The sequence below is a fragment of the Embiotoca jacksoni genome, unplaced genomic scaffold (assembly GCF_022577435.1).
Source record: "Embiotoca jacksoni isolate LCO1_2020_lvr unplaced genomic scaffold, fEmbJac1.0.p SCAF_13, whole genome shotgun sequence".
In the NCBI taxonomy this organism is placed as follows: Eukaryota; Metazoa; Chordata; class Actinopteri; family Embiotocidae; genus Embiotoca; species Embiotoca jacksoni.
This window is the reverse complement of record NW_027185263.1, coordinates 13,174,066-13,198,673: the sequence shown is the minus strand read 5'-3', so window position 1 is coordinate 13,198,673 and position 24,608 is coordinate 13,174,066. Positions and strand designations below refer to the sequence as shown.

The following is a 24,608-nucleotide window of genomic DNA, read 5'->3' as shown; positions in this document are numbered from 1 at the left end:
AGGCTACAAAGACGCCTGTACAAAAACTTCCTCTATTACAGTCGACGTTTTCCTTTTTCAGAGGCCATGTTTTTTTGTTACAGTCAAAGTTAAGAAAAAGAAAATGAAGGCCAATGAGATAGTTCAGTTCAGATAGTTCTCTCGTTGTTTTGCTTTATTTGTAGGGCATTATAGTTCAAACTGGGGCATCACACAGTTTTAATGCTGCACTTTAGCATCTTTATTTGTAGCTCAAATCGAGGGTACATATGTACTCAGTGTTAAAACAAGGAAAGCTTGGAGAAGAGAGGGAGGCAAGGAAAAGGCAAAGGACCAATAAATGTGAAGTTGCCAATTTATTTTAGTACAGCCTGCAGTTATCTCATCAGTGTTCGGTCATATTTATCACTTTACAGTTTATTTTCTGTTATAAATCCTGTAACAGTAGTCCAGACAGTGGCCGAAGAGTACACTCTGCAGCAGGGCCATTCAAACTGCAGCCCGCGGGCCAGATATGTCCAGTTTGACAAAATATTCTGCGCTGCCCTTGAGGCCCCAGTGAACTTCCTATCCTGCCCTCTAGCTATTGAGTTACTAACATGCATTTTAAGCTATGCTTGCGGTGTGGTGGCACAAGGGCTGGCAATGTCAGTTAGTCCAGCAATTTCTTTACAGAAAAATGAATTCCCTATGTGCAAAAACTCATGTGATCCATTGTGATCACATGACACATTTGATTGTGCACGTGAAACATATGGATCCAGAACATTTTCATGGTGTAATGTGTGAAGCCCATGTAGATTCCCATGTGAAAACGGTTCTACATGTTTTCCCCATGTTTTTATATGTTCCAACATGTGGTAAACATATGTCATACATGTGATCACATGTCCCATGTGGAAAACATAGAAAACTAGGATTTTTCTGTAAGGGCTGGTTTAAAATCTCTCAACAACTATTGGATGAACTGCCAGTAGATTTCGTCTACAGATTTAAGGTCCCCAGAGGATGAATCCTAATGACTTTAGCTATCCTGACATCTCTTATACCACCATTAGCAAGTCAGGATTTTAGCTACATAGATTATTACCATTAAAACCAATGGCCAACAAAGCAATGGACAAATCAACAATACCAGCATTATATAACATCGACACATGTAATCTCATCCAAACACAGTATCTTGTTTCACTATGCTACCCGCTGGGTGTGGAATTCTAGTGCACCTCTGGGTGTTCAGCCGTCCTCCTCCTATTTCCCTCCACAGCACCAGACAGGGAGCTTCACTCTACATGGCTCAATTCCCACAAGCTCTCTGCCTTTCCAGTCCTTTTTTTTTTTGTTTTGTTTTTTGTTCCTCTTTCAGTCTCTGACTCTGTCTCTGTCTTTCCACTATGCAAGAGGAGGCTGGAGGTGATGCGTCCTCTCTGGGAGAGATAACAAATCCACTGTGCGTCTGTTATTGATGAGAAGCCTTAAAGGTGTTTATCGCTATGGCTTTACTTTACTATGGGGATGAGCAGACTGACAGTTTTAAAGGTGCTAAGAGAGGCCAAACGATCCCACTGCACATTTATCACAAATAAACCTGTAACATTTGAAACTATCTTGATGCACAAATTATCACATATTGAATGACAGATTTTTGCATATAAATTCATTAAATAATGCACTCAGTAGATATAATAGCCTGACTGCAGGTGGCAAATTATTATTTTGATGGTTACTGTCTCACTGATTGAAAAATAAAGCGGGTCCAGAATGGTTGCTTCCTGATGCCTGACTGATCTCAGTTGTGTTTGCTCACTCCTGCCTTTGTGAGAGATCTTCCCTCAGGCTAGGAGGGTAGGCTATTTATAGTAGGCTCATTGTTGTTGCTGTTATGGGACAGTGTGTCCTACTTACACTGGGAGCTGATATTACATTAAAGCAAGTGTTGATGTCACAGCTCATATAAGGAATCGTTCTCAAGAGAGGCAGACATGCCTTGCCACTGTCAAGCATCTGCAGAGACGCTCGTCTGACAGATGCTGCCAACAGGACTGCGATTCACATAAATCTGCCACAGAAAGGGGACTTTGATTGGCTTGACCTGACGTGACACAGAGTGACCACCTTTTATACGATTGGATAACTTGAATCTAATATGAAGGCAATTTCAGAACAGTTGAAGAATCCCTCTGAATTAATATGAAGGGCAGAGAAAAGGAAACTTCGCTTAATTAATGAAAATGTTCAGCGCTGTCACGAAAAATATTCCGACGCATCAGAGGAAATGAAGACGGATCTGCAGTGAAGGTCAGAGTGAAACTCGTAAGGCCGGCAGTAATGAAGATCATTATGTAGAGGGCAGAAGCCTTTATACACAAATATCTCAGCGAAGAACAGAAGGTTAAGATGTGCCCTGAATTAATGGTTCAAATGAGAACACACACACACACACAGACACACATAAAAGAGATGACACTTGTGTGCTTAATGTTTTTTGTCAGCAATACGTGCTGACTTGTAATACAAATTTAAACAAAGGTTGGCTTGAATGACCTGTGCTGTCTCATGGTTGAGTGTTATACACCTCGAGGGGACAATTATGTGTCACTAAAAAGGTTTAAAGTTATAATTGTGTCAAAACTACAAAAGTAGTTTTGTTGGTGCTACCTTTATTTTGAGGACAGGACTATTTTAGTTAGTGCAGATATTATCAAAATACTATTCAAATACAAGTCCAACTAGGAATTAGTTAGACTTGTATAGTACCAGTATAGTACTTCACTAGTTAAAAAAAAAAACACTCAACTATACACATAACTTGAGAAAAAGTACACTTCAAAATTCATTTACAAGACATAATGTGCTCACGTGCAAAACAGCTCCTAATCCTACAAATGAACACTAATGATCTTCTGTGTAAGTAAGCAAATTCCCAGTTAACCCTCATTTAATGCATTTTTGATGATAAAATATTCTCCATGGTGCAGCCAGTGAGCAGCATGCATTAGCAAACACTAAATCTGAATCAAGACTCGTGTGGGAAAACTAGCTGATGATCACCAAGGAAACCAGAATGAGGAGGCTGTGAATTAAGCCCAGGTGACCTTAAACAACACGCGCACAAAAACACAACAAATAACAAGGCTTAATTGAATGTACCCATGTCGCCTGTATTAACATCATTCCTAAATGAGAATGTTGAGATGTGAGGCAGCCGTAATGCACTCCAAGTGCTTCGGGTAATAATGAAAAAGGAGTGAAAAGTGGGGAGCGGAGCAAGAGAGGAGAGGGTCTAATTTTACTGTGTGTGTAAATGGAGATTGTGTTTTTAGGCAAACAGTGAGGCGTCAACAGTATGTTTACTACTTTAGACCATGTCGAGTCTGGAGGCTAGAGGAAGTATAATAATTTAATAGATTTATTTCCTCATATTTAAGAAAAAAACGAGTTTTGTTTCCAGTGTCTTATTTTACACAAGCAAAGCAGCCTGAGTTTGTGGTGTGTGTGTGTGTGTGTGTGTGTGTGTGTGTGTGTGTGTGTGTGTGTGTGTGTGTGTGTGTGTGTTAACTCAGTACCTGCTCCAGTATCGAGTTGATTCTGTCCACCTCACAGTCGATGAGAAAGCGTTTCTCCTGCCGGCGGTCCATCTCCTCGATGATGCGTCTGTACTCTGTGGGGTCCACAATGTTCCCCACCGAGCGAGCCGTCACCTGCCAGTTATTGGCTACAGCCGACTCCATGATGGCCTGAAGGATTGCAAAACCTGGGGGAGCAGAGTGGGAAGAGCTCCATCACACAACTGTCTTTTTGGGGTTTCTGAGCACACAGGCAGGAAAATGTGCAAAGAAGTCAAACTGAGGTTAAATAAAATAAGAGCTACGAGGTTGTTCAGGCTTTCAGCAGTGGTGAGCAACATGTTTAAAAGATAGAAAACTATGAACAAACTCATAGTAATGCATTGTTAGCGTGTTTGAACAGTAAAATCCTGTTGTGTAAGCGCTGCTTATAGACACATAACGGTAAAATAAATGGAGACAGAAAATGTCTACAGTATGTAAACAAAGGAGTGACACGGAACATGTCGGAGTGGTTTCAGAATAAACTAGGACTCTGTTTGGGAGTTATTCAAACAATCCCCAGACAATGAAATATGAACAGCTGCTAGAGTGGATGGAAAGAGGAAAATCAGTTGTGATCTTTCAGTCTGAATCCAAACAAACACTGAACACATGCGGTTCAAATAAAGGTGGTTTTTGATGAGATGCTAAGGTTGAAGCCTTTTGATGGCAATGCTTGGGAACTATTTTTTTCTTAGTGCATATGAATTAAACAGACATGCTTTTTTTAATTAGGCATTTAAAGAACATATTTTTGTTTGTAATACTGCTGTCCAGCACAAGTAATGACGACCCTCCTTCAGAATTAGTATCAGAGATGGCTGCCAAACATTTAAGAGCATCATAAAAAAGATATCTGACAGACAAAACACATACAGGAGTGAAGACGAGATGAAACAAGAGAGGTCCCATCGATTAAGTTAAAGCTGCAGCGCCTATAACAAAGATAGAGAGGTTACAGTGCGTAATTAACTTACTGTTAACTGGGACTGACTGAGTGTCCCTTGCTGCCTTTGCTATGTGTCACAAGAGGTTCCTCCAGTTTTCTCTCTCCTGCCTCACTGAGGAATTTAAACTCACCAATTTGACACCAGACACAACAATATGACATGTAGCATGCAGTGTAGAAAATGCAGCAGCTAAAGAAGCAGCTTAGAGAGGACAACTGGTGTAATTGAACTTACTTTGCAGAGCTTACTACAGCATGGGAGGAATGTGTAGATGAGGCATGTGAAAGGAAGAAGCTTATAGCTAACGGTAACCTGGCTGAGCAGCGACACTGAAAAGCTACATTACGCCGCGGGGGGACTTCACATAGTTCCAAGTTACCATGGTTTACTATTAAGGATTTATGGTCAGCAGTCGTGGCAGGTGACAGAGGCGGTTTCTAAATCAGCTGAAAAGAGACATCGGAGAGTGACTGATAAGAAAAGAAACCAGTTCAAGTTCAATTTGTTTTGTGTTGTTTTTTTGTCTGCATATTATCTTATCTTCACTATGTTGTTATAAATTGAATGCCAACAGAAGTAAAAATCGTTTTGCTCTTTCAATTGTACTGCTTGCGCATAAGGTTTAGTCTCTTCTGAGCTTATTGTTTATAGATATTATCATCTACTAGATGGCATTGGTGAATCTGAATATATGGGTAGCGCAGTTAAAATGAAGGGTGAACTGTCCAATGACCAGAATTACATGATCACTGGGTCACAGTGGTTCAAGATCATTACAAACACTGTTAGGCTGATTGAGGTGAAGAGACAGAAAATGGGTCAGTGCCACAGGCATGAGGCCATGTTGCTTTTTTAAAGTGAATCTCTTGTCAAACGACGGTCCAGCTCTGAAACAGCAAACCTCTAACTGTCCTTTGTAAATATAGTTCTGTGAGTAAAAGTTAGAAGTTTATTCTAAACCCTTTAAGAATCTCACAGAATATGTTGGGTATATTCCTTATAGTATTGGAGCTATTAGTTGTGTTTAGTAATTAAACCCGTCGCTGTTTATTCTGTTGCTGTTTTTTTTTTTAGGAATATAGATGAATTTCTTTGACTACATCATTAGTACCATTACTTTAATTAATTTAAGTTATTGTTAATGCTTTTATTTTGAAGGCGCTGAAAAGTTTGGGCACATCAGGTGAATCTACATTTATGGGTACGCAGATACAGCACGGGCAGACACCGGGAAGGTTTTATGGTTTTTTTTTTTTTACCAGGGCAAGTGAGGCAGCAGAAGTTATTGTTTTGTTTGTTTGCTCACAGAAATGGTAAAATAAGCTTTATGAAACGTTATGCTGGCCTGGACAATGGACTTTGTTTCCCTGTGTAAGATTCCTTGGTGCCTGAGTGGCCATTTGAATTGGAGTTTGGTTTATTTTGTTTTATTGTTAAGTCTAAGGACAAATCACCACTACAGTATAGTTAAAATCAGAGCAGCTACATGAAAATCCTGTACATTGTATATATTTTGCTATAACTGTTAAAAAAAAAAAAAAAAAGCATTGTGTAGGAAGACAAGTGACCCTTGAAAAGGTCAAGCAGAGAAAATATTAGTAAACAAAAAAACAGTCATTTCCCATCTGTTTTTTTGTTGAGCTGACTAGAAATGGACAGCATACATCAGGAATTTGCATATTTCCATTATCTAAGGAACAGTGTATGTCGAGTGGCGGCGAAAATGCATGATGGCAGAAGCTCATGCTGTATTGGGTCATAACTAATGGACAGGAAAAAAACTGTGTTGTTTAGCACAGAGCCAACACTCACTGCTCTAAATGAAAGGCGTCACATGTTGTGGTACCATTTTCTTTCTTTCTGAGAGGAGATAAAAATGCTGATTCCATTAAATAACAGATATTATTATGGGTGCTGAATAAGCCAGAGTAAAATGTGTTTATGTTAATGCAAGTCAGCTACAGAGCGTATCTGCTGGAAGCAGGCATTACGCAGGCTAAATGAAAACGGGTTCTCACAGCCGAGTGATGCACAACCTCCCCGCAGTACAAACCAGACTACTTTACCATCATACCTGCTCAAACTGTTACATCTCCTCCTGTACGTATGTGTTATCAGGTTAAATAGTAACGCATAGATTTCACTGCTCGTTAATACTTCAGACTGTTTGGATGGGTGACACCATTCTCCATGCATTATTTGTGAATGTATAGGTGTTATGAAGGGAGAATTGTACTGTGAAAAGCCTTTTCTCATTGAGGGCCTCAGACTGTTTAATACGAACTTTTGATATTAAAGTTAGACTTTTTTTTAAATTATTAATTATACCTGAATTTCAAAGCCTCCTCCACTGAAAAATATGTTTGGCTCACCAGTGCTCATGACCTTCACTGTGCAGGGAGATGAATGTGAATGAGAGTTTGACACTAGCAGTCACATTTATCATTTATCTAAAGAGGGAACGTTTCTCTTGTTTAAATCTAAGTCAGACGTGCGCATGCATGATATTGTGACATCACAACTAGTCTAGAGGCCAAACATGGTTCAATAGGCAAGTTTTGAAAGTGTAACGTGTAATCTTAAAAATATTTACAGATGAAACTCAGAGTTTTCTTACAGAAAAACAGAATCAAACAAATTATTAATCCAAGCAGAGAATTTTAGATGTCGAAGAACAGAGCTGGAGGAAACCTTTAATGATTCTAGAAACTTTTAAAATGCTTGAAGAAACTAAACTGTGGACGCTGCATCCTTCTGAATCTGCAATCTCAACAGGATATCACCATAAAAAGTGCAACATCAAGATGCAGATGAGTCCCAGCCACCTACATGCACGGGATGTTTGGTTGCTTTCAACTCTAATCAGAGGGAAGTGCAGTTCAAATTAGCTGATGACAATTAATTTCACCACACTTTTTTCACTACTAATTGAGCTAAGATGTTATCTGGTTTAATTAAAATGTATAAGGCCGTGGAATATCTTTAAACAGGGATCAATTCTGAAAATACTGGCCATTCACCAACACTACATTCCCACAGTGGGTGCTACTACAGCACCTAAAATGTGACACATGGGAGCTGAAACTTCAGATCAGAGGCAGAGTACTTTAACAACAAAAACAATTATATTGGGTTTTCAAACAGATCAATGCTGCAGAAATATATTGTTAGCATATTCAAATATTTTTACTGAGGGTATAAAACGCTCAGAGTTGCTATAAAAATAACACTTGATGCACTTGTGTCTTCCAGGTACGAAGAAACTGTTGCAGCGTTTGGAAAGATTTGTCACTGTAAATAAATACTGATGCATCTCAGCACTTGACATGGTGTGAGATGACTGAACTTGCCATTAAACAAAAAATAATTACTGCAAAGAAGAGGTAGAGGGGTCACATGATCACATGTATGACACATGTTTACCACATGTTGCAACATATGATAACGCAGGGAAAATATGTGGAAAAGTTTTCCCATGGGAATCTACATGGGCTTCACTCATTATACCATGAAAACGTTCTGGATGTTTCATGTGATCACATTACTTTTTGCACACGTGAAATTGATGTGTTTTTTCGGTGAGGGTTAAATTGTCTATGGACATTATATTATCTTTTTGGTGCCAGTAGCATCAGCTTTCAATCACAGCAAAAAGAACTAGCTGTTTTCAACTGGCTCAACAACTTGCTGGTAACTGTTATTAATGGACACACGAGTTGACATGTTCCCAATGGAGCTCCTAAGTATTCAGAGCACAGCAACTCAGCTGACACGTCCGCCCTCCCTTCCCCTGCTGGTGACCTTCACAGTGAAGTGCTCAGCAGACAGCTCTCAGATCAGGTATGGCCTTTAAAGACAAGTGGCTCTCACAGGGCGCCACCACGTTCGCCACTCAAGAGACTACAGAGGCAAAGGAGATGTGCACCCACATGTTTGATACCCGCAGAGGTTACCGAATTCAAAAGCAGTGTCACGTCTCGATGCATTGTTAAGATGACTGACAAGAAGCTGTTGTGCTGACCTCAGTTTGAGCCTGACTCTGTCACCGTCTAGACTTTATCAGGTCAAACATCCAGAAACATGTGCTGCTTTATCAGCTCACAGATATCAAATCCAGAATCCAGCACATTATGTCACTGGTGGCAGAAGGGAAATGAAAAGGCAGAAGCTGAGTGTCAGCTCTCCTCCCAGTATTCTGACACATGGCACTGAACACCATAAGCTGGGGCATGCAAGACATTTCGAAACGTGTTAGTAGCTGCTTAAGAAAAAGGATTTGGGGGGATTTACAAACGACTCCCTTGGGAGTTTTATTTTCGTCCTTTTTTTCAAACCCAACTAAGCTGGATATTTGGGCTTTAAACATTTATATGAGCTAGTTGATGTGAAGCTACTGAGAATACTTACAATTAAAGATATGAGGAAATAAAAGAGAAGTTCAAAAGTCCTGAACTGAAGGAATTAACTGAATGTGACATTCAGTATACTCAAACTTCAATAACCACAATGTGAAATGTGGATGTCAAAGGATACTTGAGTCTCTTGGTGAGTATCAACACTGGTGTGATTTATCAGTCGGCACACATAATGGCAGACAGAGTTTTGGTTGACTTTGTAAACAGATGGTACATTTTACAACAGCCAGCAGGCAGGACACCCATCAAGGGCATTTTACAGAGTCAATTATTCAGCACCGACCTGAAGAATAATACATATTAATATCAGGAGCATATTGTCACGAAGCTATATTTAGCCCCAAAATTTAAAAAAAATACTTCTTCTTTCAATGTTTTACAAAAACAACCTTGGTGACAGGGAAAATATGAATCAGTTAAGTGTTGTGTATTGGTGTTGAATTTCAGTTTTCAGGCATGCCAATAAACAAAATACTCTCCAGCTCTGCACGGCCTTTAGTGTCTGTTAGCGCTCTGTTTTTGTTTCACAGTCTGCAAATGTGCTGCGTACCTAGGTGTTGGTGAGCAGGTAGCAGTTTTCAGTAAACAAAACAGAGTCTGCATCTGCATTGGCAAGTGAAGAAAGTTGCGATAACAATCTGTGTATTTTCCTCTCAGAAGATGGTGGAGACCAAAATGGAGGAATTTATGTTGGATTGACATTTGTCAACTGTCCAAGAAACACAACTCCAAACGATGTTGCTGTGTCTCTACAGGATGAGCAACAGGGCAACTGTTAGCTTAAGACATTAGGCAGATTAGTGTCAGTGTCAGCCTGTTTTAAAGTTCTTTTGTCCCCACTGGCTACCAATTAATGTAGTATATGTAATGACCATGAGTCCACTGGAGGACACTGTGTCAGTGTCACGTTTTTCCTTGGCTCAGCGTGAAGAAGGTCATGTGGTGAAGTACAAAGAGCAAGAAAGTCCGTGAGTCAGCAAGAAAGCAAAACTCAACGTGAATTTATTTTAACGTAAATAAGATGTAATTAACTTATGTAACATACTTTAAATAACTTGGATGACGTATTAGTGATGTAAAATTACTTATTTAACATAATGATCTCCACATTAGGAACCTAACACTTCACGCCTAGGCGAGGCAAAATGTGACACTGAGCAGGTGACTGTTTTTAGCAGACAAAGCTCTGATAAATCCGCTGCCTGTCCAACACCAAACAGCCCAAAGTTTCTAACACCCCATGTAGCCAGAAAGATAGTTCCTGCAGATTAACGTAAGAAATCAGCCTTGTGCTGGAAATTTAAAAAAAAATCAATAATACCTTGTAACAATGACAAAGCGACGTTATTTGCCTACTTGAAATCTAAATTAGTGGTTCTTCACAATAATACTTATTTTATTACGTGATACAAACGAATATTCACAGGGATTTGAAGTCACAAACACAAAGAGAGAAAGACACACAGTATGTGTGTGCAAAGAACAAAACGGAAGAAAACCCCTCCAGTTTTTACTGCAACATCTGTTCACTCTGCAGTTCATTCTGCACCAGGACTCAAATGGACAGTTTGCTCTTTCATCAGCTCACGACTGAAATCAGTTTTTACTGGCTGCTACTCAAGGAGAAGGAAAAGAGGACAACAGCTCTCCGGAGGAGATTAGTGGTGATATAAACCAGACCTGCCACATGGTGACAATAGTTAAATTGTTTCAATATCATGTAAATGAGCATGGCATTTTACTGTGCAAGAAACAATCACAGTCAGGTCAAGCAGCAAACTAATGGTCCAACGTCTAACACAAGGAAAGAAATATTTGCACAAAGCAACACAACTATATGCTGTTCCAAAAAAGCTGTTCCAAGTGTCTGACACTTTTAAGCTACCATGCTATAAGCGCAGCACTGATATTATATTCCAAACTGCATTGATGCTCAAGTCAACAAACACAAAAGCCATTTAATGCACTTTACTTTTAAGTTTGTCTGCAAAATGTTGCCGGAGAAATGCCTAAAGATAAAGCAATTGTTGGAGCAGGCAGCACAAAGCAGAGTTGGCCTGTATGTGGGATTCTCTTGAATATATGAGCTTAGTAGCCTACACAGCACTGCCCAGGAGATCAGTATGTACTCCTCTGATATGCTGTTCTTTGCAGCTCAGAGGATTGCTTTTATAGAGCATAGCACTAGTGGATTCAACTGTGAACAAAATTATATTGCAGGTTATTCACAGTCAAGTATAGCGCTCTGGAGTAAAAGTAGAAATTTATATCATTGGTTGGTTTTATTTACCATATTACTTGTTTTAAAAGGCCTAGATTAAAAAAAATTCTGAAGGAATAAACATTTGATCAAGTGTAGAATAAATAATTTCCCAAGAGACAGAGCGAGCTAGGAGAAAGAGATTGACTGAGGCTCTGCTGGCACCTGGCCGTGTGTTTCTTCTTGTCTGTCTTGGGTAGCGGCTCACATGACGGCTGAGCGTGGTGTGCAGTCTCAACTGTGACTCAGTTGTCCCTCCCCCTCCCTGGAGAAGGTGACCTCTTTAAAATTCTCTCGCAGGCATCTGAACTGCGCCGTTGTCATGGGATGCCCAAAGCCTGAGTGCGACACTAAAGGGAACTCAGACAAAGCTACTGAACCTACTTCAGAGAAATCTCCCAAAAATCTCACGGCTTATACGTGGCTCTCCAGAGAAGACTGTTTTCAGTGGGCAACAGTCACCGAGCCAGAGAAATAAAAAAAAGATTAAAGCTGCCAAATGACGGTAAAAGGACACTTTTGAGTACAATTAGCCTAACAACGCCTCCTCCAAATGCAGTCCAATGTAGATAACAGCTCCCTGTTCCAAATTAGCTGAACTGCAAAGAGCCCTGCACCCCCACACCACCCACTCCTGCCAAATCCCTGATCAGAGCTAATCAAACAGATTATTTCTTATCTAATGACAGCTGCAAAGTCGCTAACAGAATGCTGAGCGTTTCTCCTCCTGTTTTCTTTCATCTTTTATGCAAGTTTAATTTACATTTTGCTAAATAGTTCATCAACTTTTGTTTCACTTCAGATTCTAAAGCCATAGACACATACAAATATAAAGAAAGAGTGACAGACACACACACAGAGCAAAGATATCTGTATTTGAACCACATCCAAAGAAATGGATGGCTTGTACCCATCAATAAGAGCTGCACTGTTCTTTTTCTCCTTTCCGACAAAAAAAGCACCCTAAAAAAACACTATCCTATCTCTTAAGCAAATAAAAATGGCGTTTTCTCTTGGGCAAACAGGGAAAAGCACATTACATCAATCTCTTTCATAATGCAAAAAGACTACTATTGTAATGGCCTTGCGTTTTCCTGAAAGCAAGTGTCCTGAAATAGATGAGAGGCATTTGAGCAACACAGAAACAAGAGTTGAGGCATAAACAGAGTGGCGTCTAATAAAGCAGAAGGGCTCTCTATTAGTCACCTGGTTTCATATTTGGTCATGCAAAGTGCTCAACTCAATGCAGATTAGATATGACAGGAAAAGATGGGAGGGAGCTCCAAATTTGATGAAGTAAAAAACATTTCGGTGCATCTGACAGCATGCCTGACAGTGCTTGGCCCTCTGTGCCGTTTGCTGTTTTCTGACACAGGACGCGCACAAAGGCTTTGCTGACTCCTCTGTTCCTTCCCTCACTCTTCATCTCCATACAGTTATTCATTTGAAGACGCGGCTATTCCTTCGTCTGTGAGCAGCTGAGACAACAATGTTGAGCGGTGGAGAGATGAGAATCTGTGCTCCTCGTGTTTCCTGCACTGCTCGCCCTGTTTGCTCCCTGAGCTGGCAGGAGGGAACACACAATAGGAGCAGGCTAAGTGGACTCACACCTGATGTTAAAGGTATTGATTTCTGATCTTTTTTAAGTGGCAGCATTATGAGTAAGGAGGCAGAAGGGAAAAGTAAGTATATTGTTATTAGTAACAGGTATGTGAAATATGACTGATCAAGGTTCAGTTATTGGTTATTGGCACGATTTCAAGATGTCTCAAGCCTCATAATAATTTCGATGCTTCCATGAAACAAATGAGGGACACAGTGGCGCAGGCAGTTTTGTTACATTGACACACTTTTCTCTATTGTCAACCATTTATATTGTCATCATCGGCTCATTCACAGCAGTGCGGCGAGAAACATCCTGTCATAGTCATGTAGGTAAACAGTCCACACGTTATACACGGTAAATGGTCTCCACTTATATATCAAAACTCTTTACAGTTTGCCTCACATTCACCAACTCACACACCAATGGCGGCGGGGTTGCCAAGCAAGACTGACCTGGGGATCGAACCGCCCAACCTTATGATTGAAGGGCAACCTGTTCTACCATCTGAAACACAGCTCCCTAAACTTAACAATTCTCTCTGCTAGACTGATGTTGCGCTCATGCCAGCATAGTTAAGGTTTCTGCGCAACTCTATCCTCCTCCTTTGGTAGTGCTCTTCAAACAGCAAAAAGCTAAATGCACATGTATAACCATTTGATGTAACTCGTCAGTTCCTTCATGAAGATGGCAATTGTAATCCACAATTTTCATAAGATGCACTATGTCAAAATAAAACAATATCATGGCATACAAGTAAATATACATTTCATGTTGTGAAGATATTTTGACATGTCACGGAAGTAAAACCACAGGTATAAATAATAAATTCAAGGTTTTCTGAATTGTGTTCAGGGTCCTTGTACTGTGCATACTGACTCCCCATCATACTGTCATGACTTACTGGGGGAGTTGAATATAACAGAGCCATCCTTAATGAGAATACATGTGCTCTTCTTACTATGACAAGTCAAAATATCTGCAGTGAAAAAGGTTGTATTCGATGACTACGGTGCCCTGAATGAAGGCATCTGTAAATATCTGCTATTCTTGTTTGTTTGCCCCACTTTTATATGTTAAGACTAGAACAGTATGAAATGTAGTATGAATAAACATACAAGAAGAATTCATGAAAAATAAATGGTATAAACAGAGCATAGCTCACAGTACAAAACTGAGGGCAGAGAGCGTTGAGGGAGGTAGGAACTGTCCAAGGTCCTGAAACAAAGACCTCAGCCAAGTTACACCAGAATAGTGAACGCATTAAGCCAAATTATGTGAATGGATGCGAAGCAAAACTGATCTTTTATCGACATCAGACAGTTTAGTGGTTTATGCCTGCTAGACTGCTAGGGTAATGACTTTGTTCACATTATCTTGGCAGACTGAGCAGATTATGCGACAATGCTCACAGCAAAGTATTTGTAATGAGACCAAGCTTTGCAACTCCCCTTTTCAAGCAAAGAACAAAGATTTACAAAGTGATGCAACCGTTTTAAGTTACGTAATGCCTTCCTCAACGTTGCTGTAGCGACACAGTGTTATATTCTCTACAATTGCAAGCCTGTCAGCCGGTCTGTTCAACAGAAAAGATGTGTCTGGAAGCAAGAACGTCCACAACAAAAGGCTAAATCCAAACGTCTCCACGCTGAGAAATCAAAGCAACAGATTTGTTGGACAGTTGAACTCCAGAAAAGGTTTTAATAATTCAAAAACAAAAACATAATTTTGTGGATATAATGATCTCGATGCTGCAGTATGGAGCAGAAATTCTGCAGCTTACATGTTGTTTAATGCTGTTTTCACGCTGCACTGCCTCTGCATGCGTGGATGTGCATGGATCAATTGGTGCCATTTTGGGCGTTTGGGCATAGAGCGGATTTGAGTGCTTGATAACAGGGTAGGTTTGGTTCATGCAGAAACACTCGGAGACAGCCAACGCCTCAGCTGTATCTTCTCAGTGAATGCACAACATCCTTTGAGGTTTTTACCAATGAGGTCACCACACAACACACAACACACACACACACACACACACAAACACACACATGCAGCATCTAAACTGCCTTTTTCCAACACACTCCGCTCTCGGTTGTAAACCTGAAGGCAGTCTGATTCCCACAGTGAATCTAAAATGTATTCAACACAGACTCAAAGAGGATTCTCAAAAGCACTGAAGACAAACAAGTGTGTTCTCTGGAACAGAACAAGAAAAATAGAGGCACTGTTCAATTTTTAAAGTTTATTAAATTTGGCGTCGTTCTGTCTAACCTTGGAGACTTTTGTATTTATAAAGGTACCACCCTTGTACTTTCTCATCTGCATCTCTTTGTTTTTTCAGAGTCCTTTGAAACCTGCCTTACAGAAAAACACCTTTCAGTCACTCCGCCTGGTTATTCTGTTACATGTGTACCCCAGTTACGCTCACCTTGTATGTTCACCATCAGACCGAATAGAGTCCTTGAACGCCAGAAGAAAACAGCTCTCTTGAAGTACAAGAGCGTGATTAATGAATCTCTGCCTCTGTCCCATATTAGGGTCAGGGGGGAAACCAGTGTTTACCCACAGAGGGTGGGTCAAGGCCTATTGATATGTGTCCATCTCAAAGTGAAGCTGCAGTAAAGTGTTCACAGAGTGGAACAGCTGCTCGGTGCCGTTCGCTCTGTCTCTCCCATTCTTTGTTAATGAGCCTGTGCGCCTGACTGCTGAGTGCAGCTCTTTAGCAGCGTGCAATTAATCAGATGTTTCCTTGCAGAGAAGAAACCAACCAGACATTTGGTGGCAGCAGCGAGGCAATGTGATTACACATTGAATGCAAATTCCCCATCAACCCCAGCTTGTCCATTTGTCAGAGCGGTAGGAGAATGCAGGAAAAAGCTGCAGTTAAAGGTTGTTAGATTGTGCTCCTTCATTTTGATGAAGACATAAAGGAATTAAGATCTAGTTTGCATTATGCAGAGTTCATGAATCAGGGGACTTGAGCAGACAGTGGGCATTAGATTACAAACAAGTATATTTACTCAAGCACCGTACAGTTTGAGGTGCTTTACTTGAGTACATTTCATGCTATTTAAAAACCCCATTACATTTTAGATGGAAATATTATACTCTGTAATGACTACATTGATTTAACAGCTAAAGTCACAGGCTACAAATTAATATTTTATATACAGAACATACAATATGATGTACTTATGAGTAAAATATGTTGTAAAGAGAACCATTAGATGAGTACTAAAAGATATCAATTCAAAGTTTGCTAACATTAGCCACCATAGCAACACACAGCAAAACTGTGTGTATGAAACAGAGCATCTCACTCGAAACTATTTGCTTCACCTAAATCAGCTACAACTCTGACTGCTCACATCAATAATTACAATAATGTAGCACTGACAGGGGCCAGTCTCTGTATATTGAGTCATACTTTAATTACATTTTTCTGTTAATAGAACATTTTCACGTGGTTGTATTAGTAAAGAATCTGAGTACTTCTTCCACTACTTATCTTAATACATTAAATGTACAAAAATTTACAAAAAACCTGCAGAATGGCATTGCTTCTCAAATGTCATACTGCACAAACTAGATTTTTAGACCATAAAAATATTAACAAATTGATAAATACATCTCCGTTACTGTCTCCATTCTCTCTGTAATACCTCGAAGTCATCATAGAGAGAACGAGGAACAAGGTGGAAACTGTAATTCAACATAACCATCTACCAAAGGATCAAATGGAGAACATACTGTGATTTGCTAGATTTTATCCTCAGAGATGTCCTGTGGAAATGTTTTTTTTTTTTTTTCATTTTATGTTTCACAACAGAATTTGGTCAGTGTTTCTGTTGGCATCAGGACACTGTGGAGGTCATTAAAAAACTGCAGCTGAAGGCGTTTAAGCAGTGAGTCCACTGCTGGAAATGTTGATTTAAAGATTCTTTGAAATATTTTTTGATCACTGAAAGGCTGGTTAATGATTAATTATGACTATTTGATGCATACTGAGGTACTCTTTGTAAAATGTTGATGCAATTTGCAGTCAAATAGCTTGAAAAAAAACAGGGGAGGACCTTCTCTCAGCGACTAGTTGGTAATGCGCAGATGTTCCTCAGTTCAGGAGGTCTTTTCTGCCAGCAGCCATTAGTATGTTTAATGAGGATATTTCATCTCCGTTGCACACAGGATAAATAGGTGATGTTGCACTGCAGCAGATAGACACGTACTGTATTTAATGAACCGTGTGTGTCAAAGTGTAGAGTCTGTTTTTTCTTTGTTGTGCTTCTCATGCAACTGCGTGGCTTCCTCACTTTCTAACACCTCTGTTTATCAAGCAGTCAATTCTCTGAACAAGACGTGGGCTGTACGAAACAGGAAGAAACCCCTGTGAAACACAGCTGTAAGAAACAAGCTCCGCTCAGTCTTTCATAATCATTGTGAGTATGTCAGTTAGTTAAAATAAGTTTAGATCAGTGCAGCATTTCTGTCAGTGGAAGACATCTCCAACATGAAAGTGGAGCTGAGCCTATTTGATGTCGATACCGTTTCAAATTTGCAAATTAATTGTGAAGTTCATGCAGGGCTACATTAAGTGGTATCTCTGGGCATTTTATTTTCCATCATACAAATACAGTTTTGATGAGTAGCTTTGCCCTTAGGCTAAAAAATAATAATAATAATAAAAAAAAAAAAACTCTCATGGCGTGTGATGAAAGAGAAGCAATAGTCCACTTCCCCAAGATCTGGAGGGGACAGACAGTCTCATTTTAATGATTTTTTTTCAGATTTTAAGCTGACTTTAAGATGCCTTTGCTTTTGTTCTGATACAAGGCTCTGTGTCTTGTTAAGGGACAGACATTACACACATCAGTGTAAAATGCCTCGGCAGCATATTACTGTCATATTGCCCCACAAACTATCAACACTCCTTCATATCGGCATCTCTCAAGAGCCCCCCTGCAAGTCCCTCTCAGGCCCTTAAATAGAGCCCCCTTCCTATAATGAACATTAAACTGACATTTGGATGAGTATCGGCTGCATTGCTATCCAGAGCCGTAATGGGGAGGAGTGGGATGGGACTTTGAGCCAAAATGGGATGGCTAACCAGCCTCTCAGCAAACACAAGCTGTGCAGCATGTGGGAATCCATCCTAAACTACAGTGTTTACTCTGGTGTCACGCTGTGGAGATGGGCTGAGTATTACAGATGGTGGTGCGGCAGCCTCGACGCAGCAGGTGAAAGAGGCCGGCGAAGTCAAACAGATCACTAAGGGCCACATCAGGGGGCAATTCTGAGGAGGACAACCACTTATCAGCCTCTAAAGTCTGCCACAGAGATGCATTGGCCAGATCAATAAAACTGAGCCTCTCTCCCTCAACGTGAGAGAAATAACAACCTCCTTAATGAGGTCAAACCCGACGCTGAACATACATCACAACTGTGGAAGAGTTGCTGTTAAAGATGCTCTTACAGACATAAATACAAGTGATTTTGTAGATTCTAAAAAGGCCGAAAACGGACCTGTGAGAATCAGATTCATCACCGAGCAGCAGATTAGGCACCTGAGCCGGAGATGTATGAGAGTGATCGAGGCAAGGGAAGTGAAAAAAAGGAGTGCACTTGTCCTAGAAATGCTCGATGTCGGTTTAAAAATACTTAGAATGCACAGTTCTAAAGAGTTTGGCACATTTAAGAGCAGCGACTGCAGCCAAAAAACATCTCTCCACATCCACTGACTCATTTGAAATGCATGACTTAAAGACATGTTTGGCATCACACCACATGGTATACTGTATATCTTTGCTGCTGCAGCAAGCCGGTGACCTCCTTGTGGTCCAGTTTATTCAGACAAATTGTTGCGTTGCCTTCAGATGCCGATCCTCCGAGGACCCAAAGTCTGTAAATAGGTGGCCCACATGAGGGGAGCAGGAGGCCGTGAGACACATGCAGAAGTTGGAGGATGCTGTGCACTGTCTTTCTATAATCCAATTAGAGCTAAATGATAATCAGAGAGTGCCTAGGATTAGAGACACAGACGGCTGCAGTCGTACCACGGCAGCAGATCAACAGCACCTGTGAATGACTCATTTCTCGGAAGCAGGCAACTATAGAGCGTCTCTGTGAGCCGGATTCAGCCGCAGAGTGAAGCAATTTAGGATCATTACTGGCATAGATTAAAATGTATCAGGACCACTTAGAATGAGGATCGGGGGTAAGGGATTTACATATTAAAGACTCATATACACTGCATAATAACACGTCTGCATGAGCAGGGGCTTGGAACACCAATTACTTTTTCTACTTTCTCCTGCAGTGAGATGTTCTGCCACTTCTCATCTTTCTTTTCCTCACTCGTGGTATTTGCATAGGCGTATGTAAGTGTGCTCTCACCTCTGTCAGTGTCGTAAAGGTAGACGAACTTCTCCCACTTGTAATGGGCCAGCAGACTGAGAACAGCTCCCCGCAAACCGGGCCTCATCTGGATGACAAACTGCACGTCAGCATCGATGGGGAAGCTGGGCGTAATGAAGGAGGTGTGCAGAGCTCCGCAGAAGGAGGTCAGCGTGTTCATGGACTTCCTGTCGTAGAAGCCGAAGATGGCGTAAACTCCTCGGGAGAACTGCGAGCAGACTGGTGGCACAGACAGAGAGCAGGTTCAGGTCAGGGATGACACAAAGATTTATGACAAGCTTCTCCTTAATTCAGTAGAGATGTCAATAAATGGAGCAAACTTGACCTTTAATCAAGTTTAAGCTCACATTCAGGAACATATTGAAAGTTAAAGTTGCTGAGTCCGCTAATGACCAGTGAAGGGGGGGAAAAAAAATCTTTCATTTTCAGGTTAAGATGGGACAAAATTCATGATGGCTATCTGAATAAATGGGTGCCATGTGGGATGTCTGCTCCCCATGGCCATGCTCTGCTGCCCAGTGCCCTTCACTTATCCTTGCTGTAAATGCAAACGCTTGGGCAATCAACTAGAAATAATGGAGAAGTCAGTGCACTGGCTACAGCTCTTAATGGACAAATACCCTGAAACATGAGCATGCAAACGTTCAAACGCTGAGCCGTGCTGCAATATAAAAGATTTATAACGAGCCCTATCTGCTGCCATCTGCGGGCCTATGGAAATGAGCTCTGGCCATAAACACTCAATAGACACTTGGTCTTACAAAGTGTTTACTATTTTATTTTATTTGCGCATAAAACATAAGTTTAATGACATCAAACAGGGCTGATTCGGGGATATGACCCCTGCCCTAATGTGAGTAATAACAGAAGCAAATGTTGATGGATGCAGAAGAGCTGTTCTGATATTTCTGACCCACTGCTCCTCGTAGTTCACAACACAGCTGTGTGAAAGTGAAGTGTCACTAATACATTTTGAATGAGGTTGCAAGCGATTGGATTTAATGATGTGTCTTTTTTGAAAAACAGCAGTTTGAAATCCAGTGACTCTGAGGAAATGCAACCTGTAACCATTACAGCGTGCACTTTCCTCAGAGTAACTCAGTGTAATATAAGAATTTCTGGTAAGATTTTATAATTAGTGTACAAAATGAAGGTATGAAGAGTTGGTCATTAATTACTTTAAAAAAAAATGTTAACCTTAAGTAAAAACAATTTTTTTTACACAGATGAGTAATGTTTACTTCCTCGTAAAATATGTAGCAAACTGGCAAATCTATTTATAAAATTCAGTAAAAAAAAACCTGTTTATTTATCTTACAAGGTTCATCAAAAAGTTCCAAGACTGTTCCTGTTGCTCACTATCAGAGCACAGTGTTATGCACAGGGCAGGGGGAAGAAAAACCTTTCATGTTGCTTGATCCACATCAGCTCCTGTGTTACACGTGTTTTTGTGACCACTGATATGTTCTCATTTGAGATTTCACTATGGACCTGACATTACATTTTTGTGTCAAACTCAGGAAATCTTCTGAGACCCAGGAAGGTGCGTCAGGTCAGGAGCGTAACCGGGTGGGCTGTCTTTGATATTTGTGGGGTTATGCACCTTGACTTCGTCCCCCATGGTCAGACAGTCAACGGTGAGTTCTGTGACGTTCTGAGGTCTCTGATTTGCAAAGAAACAGCTTGTGTCAAATCACATTCCCCACAATTCATTATATACTGCTTGAATTCATTCATTAATTCATCATGACTTATGCATTACTTAGAGGTGACGTGGAGTTTTTTGACCTCCAGTTGAGCTATGGACCAGTTTATTTATGACCAGGTGCCTGTTTAGTTCGTCTTGTCACTCACACGAAGACGCACATGGGTGACGTGATACAGATTCATGTCCCAAGTCTGTATCCTGTCCTGCCAAGGGTTTCTCTACTGGCACCAAGAAAGGAAAGGAACAGGAGAAAAAGACTGGAAGCAAGCAAATGCAGATGTAAACTACAGGATTCAAAACATTCGAAAAGGTTGTCAAAAACTCCCAAAAAAAGGCAACCTCAAGTATGGATCTGTTTCTTCTGCTAATAAAGTTCTAGTAAACATTTGAGAAACATATTTTCGGTAACATTGCACTCCCTATGATGGACTGTATTACAAATGTACTCTGGTTTAAAAAAAAAAAACACACACACATTAAATAACCATTTATGTCTGCAATCGCAGTAAAATAATTTCACAGTTGTGTGATTTCTTTATGTGTTTTGTAGGAGTTCAATGCTGTATGTTTTCCAGCTTCTGTTCAACTTGACTTTTCCATTAAGACAACCATTCAGTCATCCACACACACTCGAGGTCTCAGTTCAGTCATCATCCCTCCTTCCCCCCATTTTCTCAGCCTTAACTTAGCACACACACCAGCCCGGTATGTGCCATTGAGAGGTCAAGGTGACACTTTCTTAAGCACAAAAAAACCACATGCGTCTACAGAAATGAAACCTGTTTGAGGTGATGCTACAGTGAAAGGCAAAACATTTTCAGGAGCTTTTTCACGTTCGTTTATAGTTGAAGGATATTTTTTAAGGATCAGTTCAAGGAAAAATATCAGAGCAAATGATTTCCTTTTGTATTCAGTGTCATAGCTGCTCTTTTTTGTGGTAACCTTATTCAACTCCCTCAGATCACACGTTCATAAATCCCTTCACAATATTCAGCTCGTTATCCACAGAAAATAGAAGGCAGCTATAAAATTCACACCTCTCGGCTTATCCAACATCATCAAATTCTATTCGCAAAATGGCAGCAGTAATATATTTTGTTGGTCAAGGTTAAATAGACAGCCTGTTCTCCTAAAGGACTAATGAAATCATATATTTGGGCTCATGAGGCAGTAAACATGAGCCAACTATAGTAAATTCCCCTGATCGTGGTCAGAAATGAAGATACGCTTCATTTACTTTATTACAGAAGTGGAGCTATTTTCCTGCTCGTTTTTGTTCAGAATACTAACACAGGCCCTCCATCCATGATTGATATCCAACTGGAAACATTCACCTCTCCTCACTCGTTGTCCACTTCCATCTTATTCATCCCATAACAAACACCCACATCTGCCTGTCGTTGTTGATGCTCCCTTCTTTCCTCCCTCACCCTCCAGTTCTCTGCTTCCCTTCAGCTCTCGTCAAACTTCACAGGTAAATACAGCAGCTCCAGTAGAACCGGCACTGTCATCTGTCTTTTTTGGGCTGTGTACCTTTGAGTGTCTCTCCTGCAGGCAGTCTGTGTCTATCATAAAATTTGCTGATGGAGGGGTGAACCTGTAGTTGGTGTGCACATCAGAGCTAAGCCTGAAAACTGAATTCTCGAAGCAGTGCTGAACGGAAAAAGAGGTGAGGTGCTATCCTCACCTGAAAAGAGAAGACCAGACGCAGTGAGGAAATTGAGTGTTATGCATACAAGAAAAGCGAGAATGAGGAAATGGATAAAAGAGGACTTCACACTGAGATGAGGAGGTGAACTCTCTTTGGACAGAGCCACCGGTTAGAGCCATGAGTTCTGAGAGGATTGAAAGCTGCATTTGGACGAAGTGAGGACAACAATTTAACTTTTGGTTCAGATAACAAATAACCTGTCTGTGTGCGTAATGCTGCCTGCTGAGAAGTTATTTTTCCTGCTGTCAAAGAGCTGCGCCTGCAGCAATACTAGAGGAAACAAGAGCAGAAGGGCCTCAGTGAGTGCTCCAGAAGGAGAGACTGGTCTTAGCCACAAGGGGATACCTGTCCTGCCCCATCGTGGGGTCACATGTTCAGTGAAAGAAGAAGGCAGAGGATAAAAACACATCATGCAGCTGCACCAATTTATAAAGGATAAGGTCAAAGAGAAACACTGAGGATAACTATTTTAAGAAAACAACAAAAGGGTCAGGATGTGCACTGATCAAGCAGACAGTTTGGAGAGAAGTGAAATATTTTAGGTCAGTGTATCCAACAGCTGTGGAACCATTCACAAACACAAGAGGAAAAGTCAGCATATTACCAAAGTCATTAGAATTCATTATCTGGGCACCATGGATGTCTATACAAAGTTGTGTGCCAATCCATACAGTGGATGTTGAGATATTTCACTACAAAAGTGAAAACTCTGATGCACCAAAGTCAGACAGATAGCTGTTGGAGCACAAGTTTCTATTTCATGCATTACGTTAAATACTATCGTCATGTGGTTCTGTATTGACTATATTTCCAGTATCTAATGCATCTTTAAATTAATGAAACTGTCAAGTTCAGTAAAAGTTTATTTCATATCTGTACCATCAAGCAGCTGATGACTAAATGCTCCTCACTGATTCTTACATCAGGTTTTATTTAAGACATCTCACCCATTAACCCTCAGTGTTACAGTACATGTAGGATGATGCACTGTCACTTTTGCATGAACTGTGACGCACCACAAACAGTACAGCCAGAGGGTCCATTTTCCCATCATGCTACACTGGACTGTGTCTTATTTCTGTCAAACCAGCAACATGCATTATATATTGTATATATTATATAATATTATTTAGAGTTGCAGGTTACATCAAAAATGAGAGAAAATGTTGAGTCACAGAAAAAGGAGGGAAACAAATTAGTAAAAGTAATCCAGATTAAATTGGACAGCATTACTTAATCTTGTAAATGCGCTGACGGACACTCTGCAAATTCCCCGTTTCCTCAAGGAAACAAGCTGGATGCTAAGCTGGAGAGCAAACACCAACCCGCCTTTCTGTTAGTCCAGGTAAGATGTTTCCTTCGCAGCTGTGGGATCCGTCAGGTGGACGGGATGTGGAGGGATTTGGTTGGGATTTTTCTCTGCCTGTATCACACAGACTGTATGATCACCCTGTTTTGCATATTTAATAGTTATACAATATTCTGTGGATTCCTAATCACCATCTGCTTGTCCTTGAACTATGAGAGAAAAACTTACCCATATGCACAATGCAGAAAACCTTTAATTACAACTATAAAAATATTGTCTCAAGTCTAACATTCCAATGCAGAGCTGTGCACAAAAAATAAATAATAAAATGCACTATATATTTTTTATTAGAAACTCCTCTGCAGAAAGACATGAATAGATTGAAAAGTCTGCAATCCATCTTTGTACTGGTGGCAAGAATAAAGCAGTCGAGGTTTTGAATAAGCACATGTGGACCAAAGTTAAATGAAAGTCTTTGGGGTCACTTAAGGCTTAAACTCTAAATTAAAAGTCCTCAGCAGAACTGACAGGTCCGTCCCTGCGTAGCTGTCTGCTTTCAAAGCACTAAATAAGAGTTGGTTTTCATTAGATCTCTGTCCTTAAAATCATTCTGCATGTAGTAGCCATTATAGTGTTTGACCTTTCAGGATGCTG

General features: G+C 40.5%; 1 protein-coding gene across 4 annotated transcripts in view; it reads right to left on the bottom strand.

The window, feature by feature from the left end:
* The window catches only part of gria3a (glutamate receptor, ionotropic, AMPA 3a), a 68,262-nt gene that overhangs the window by 34,724 nt on the left and 8,930 nt on the right, over window positions 1–24,608 (bottom strand). For all 4 annotated transcript variants that reach the window (XR_011178133.1, XM_069146699.1, XM_069146698.1 and 1 more), the window contains exons 3-4: window positions 19,206–19,445; window positions 3,546–3,733 (exon numbers count right to left, since the gene is read on the bottom strand). Coding sequence is in view for 3 of the 4 variants with exons in the window: in XM_069146699.1 (XP_069002800.1) it covers window positions 3,546–3,733; window positions 19,206–19,445 (428 nt within the window). In the remaining variant the exon portion in view is untranslated. The remainder of the gene's footprint in view (window positions 1–3,545; window positions 3,734–19,205; window positions 19,446–24,608) is intronic.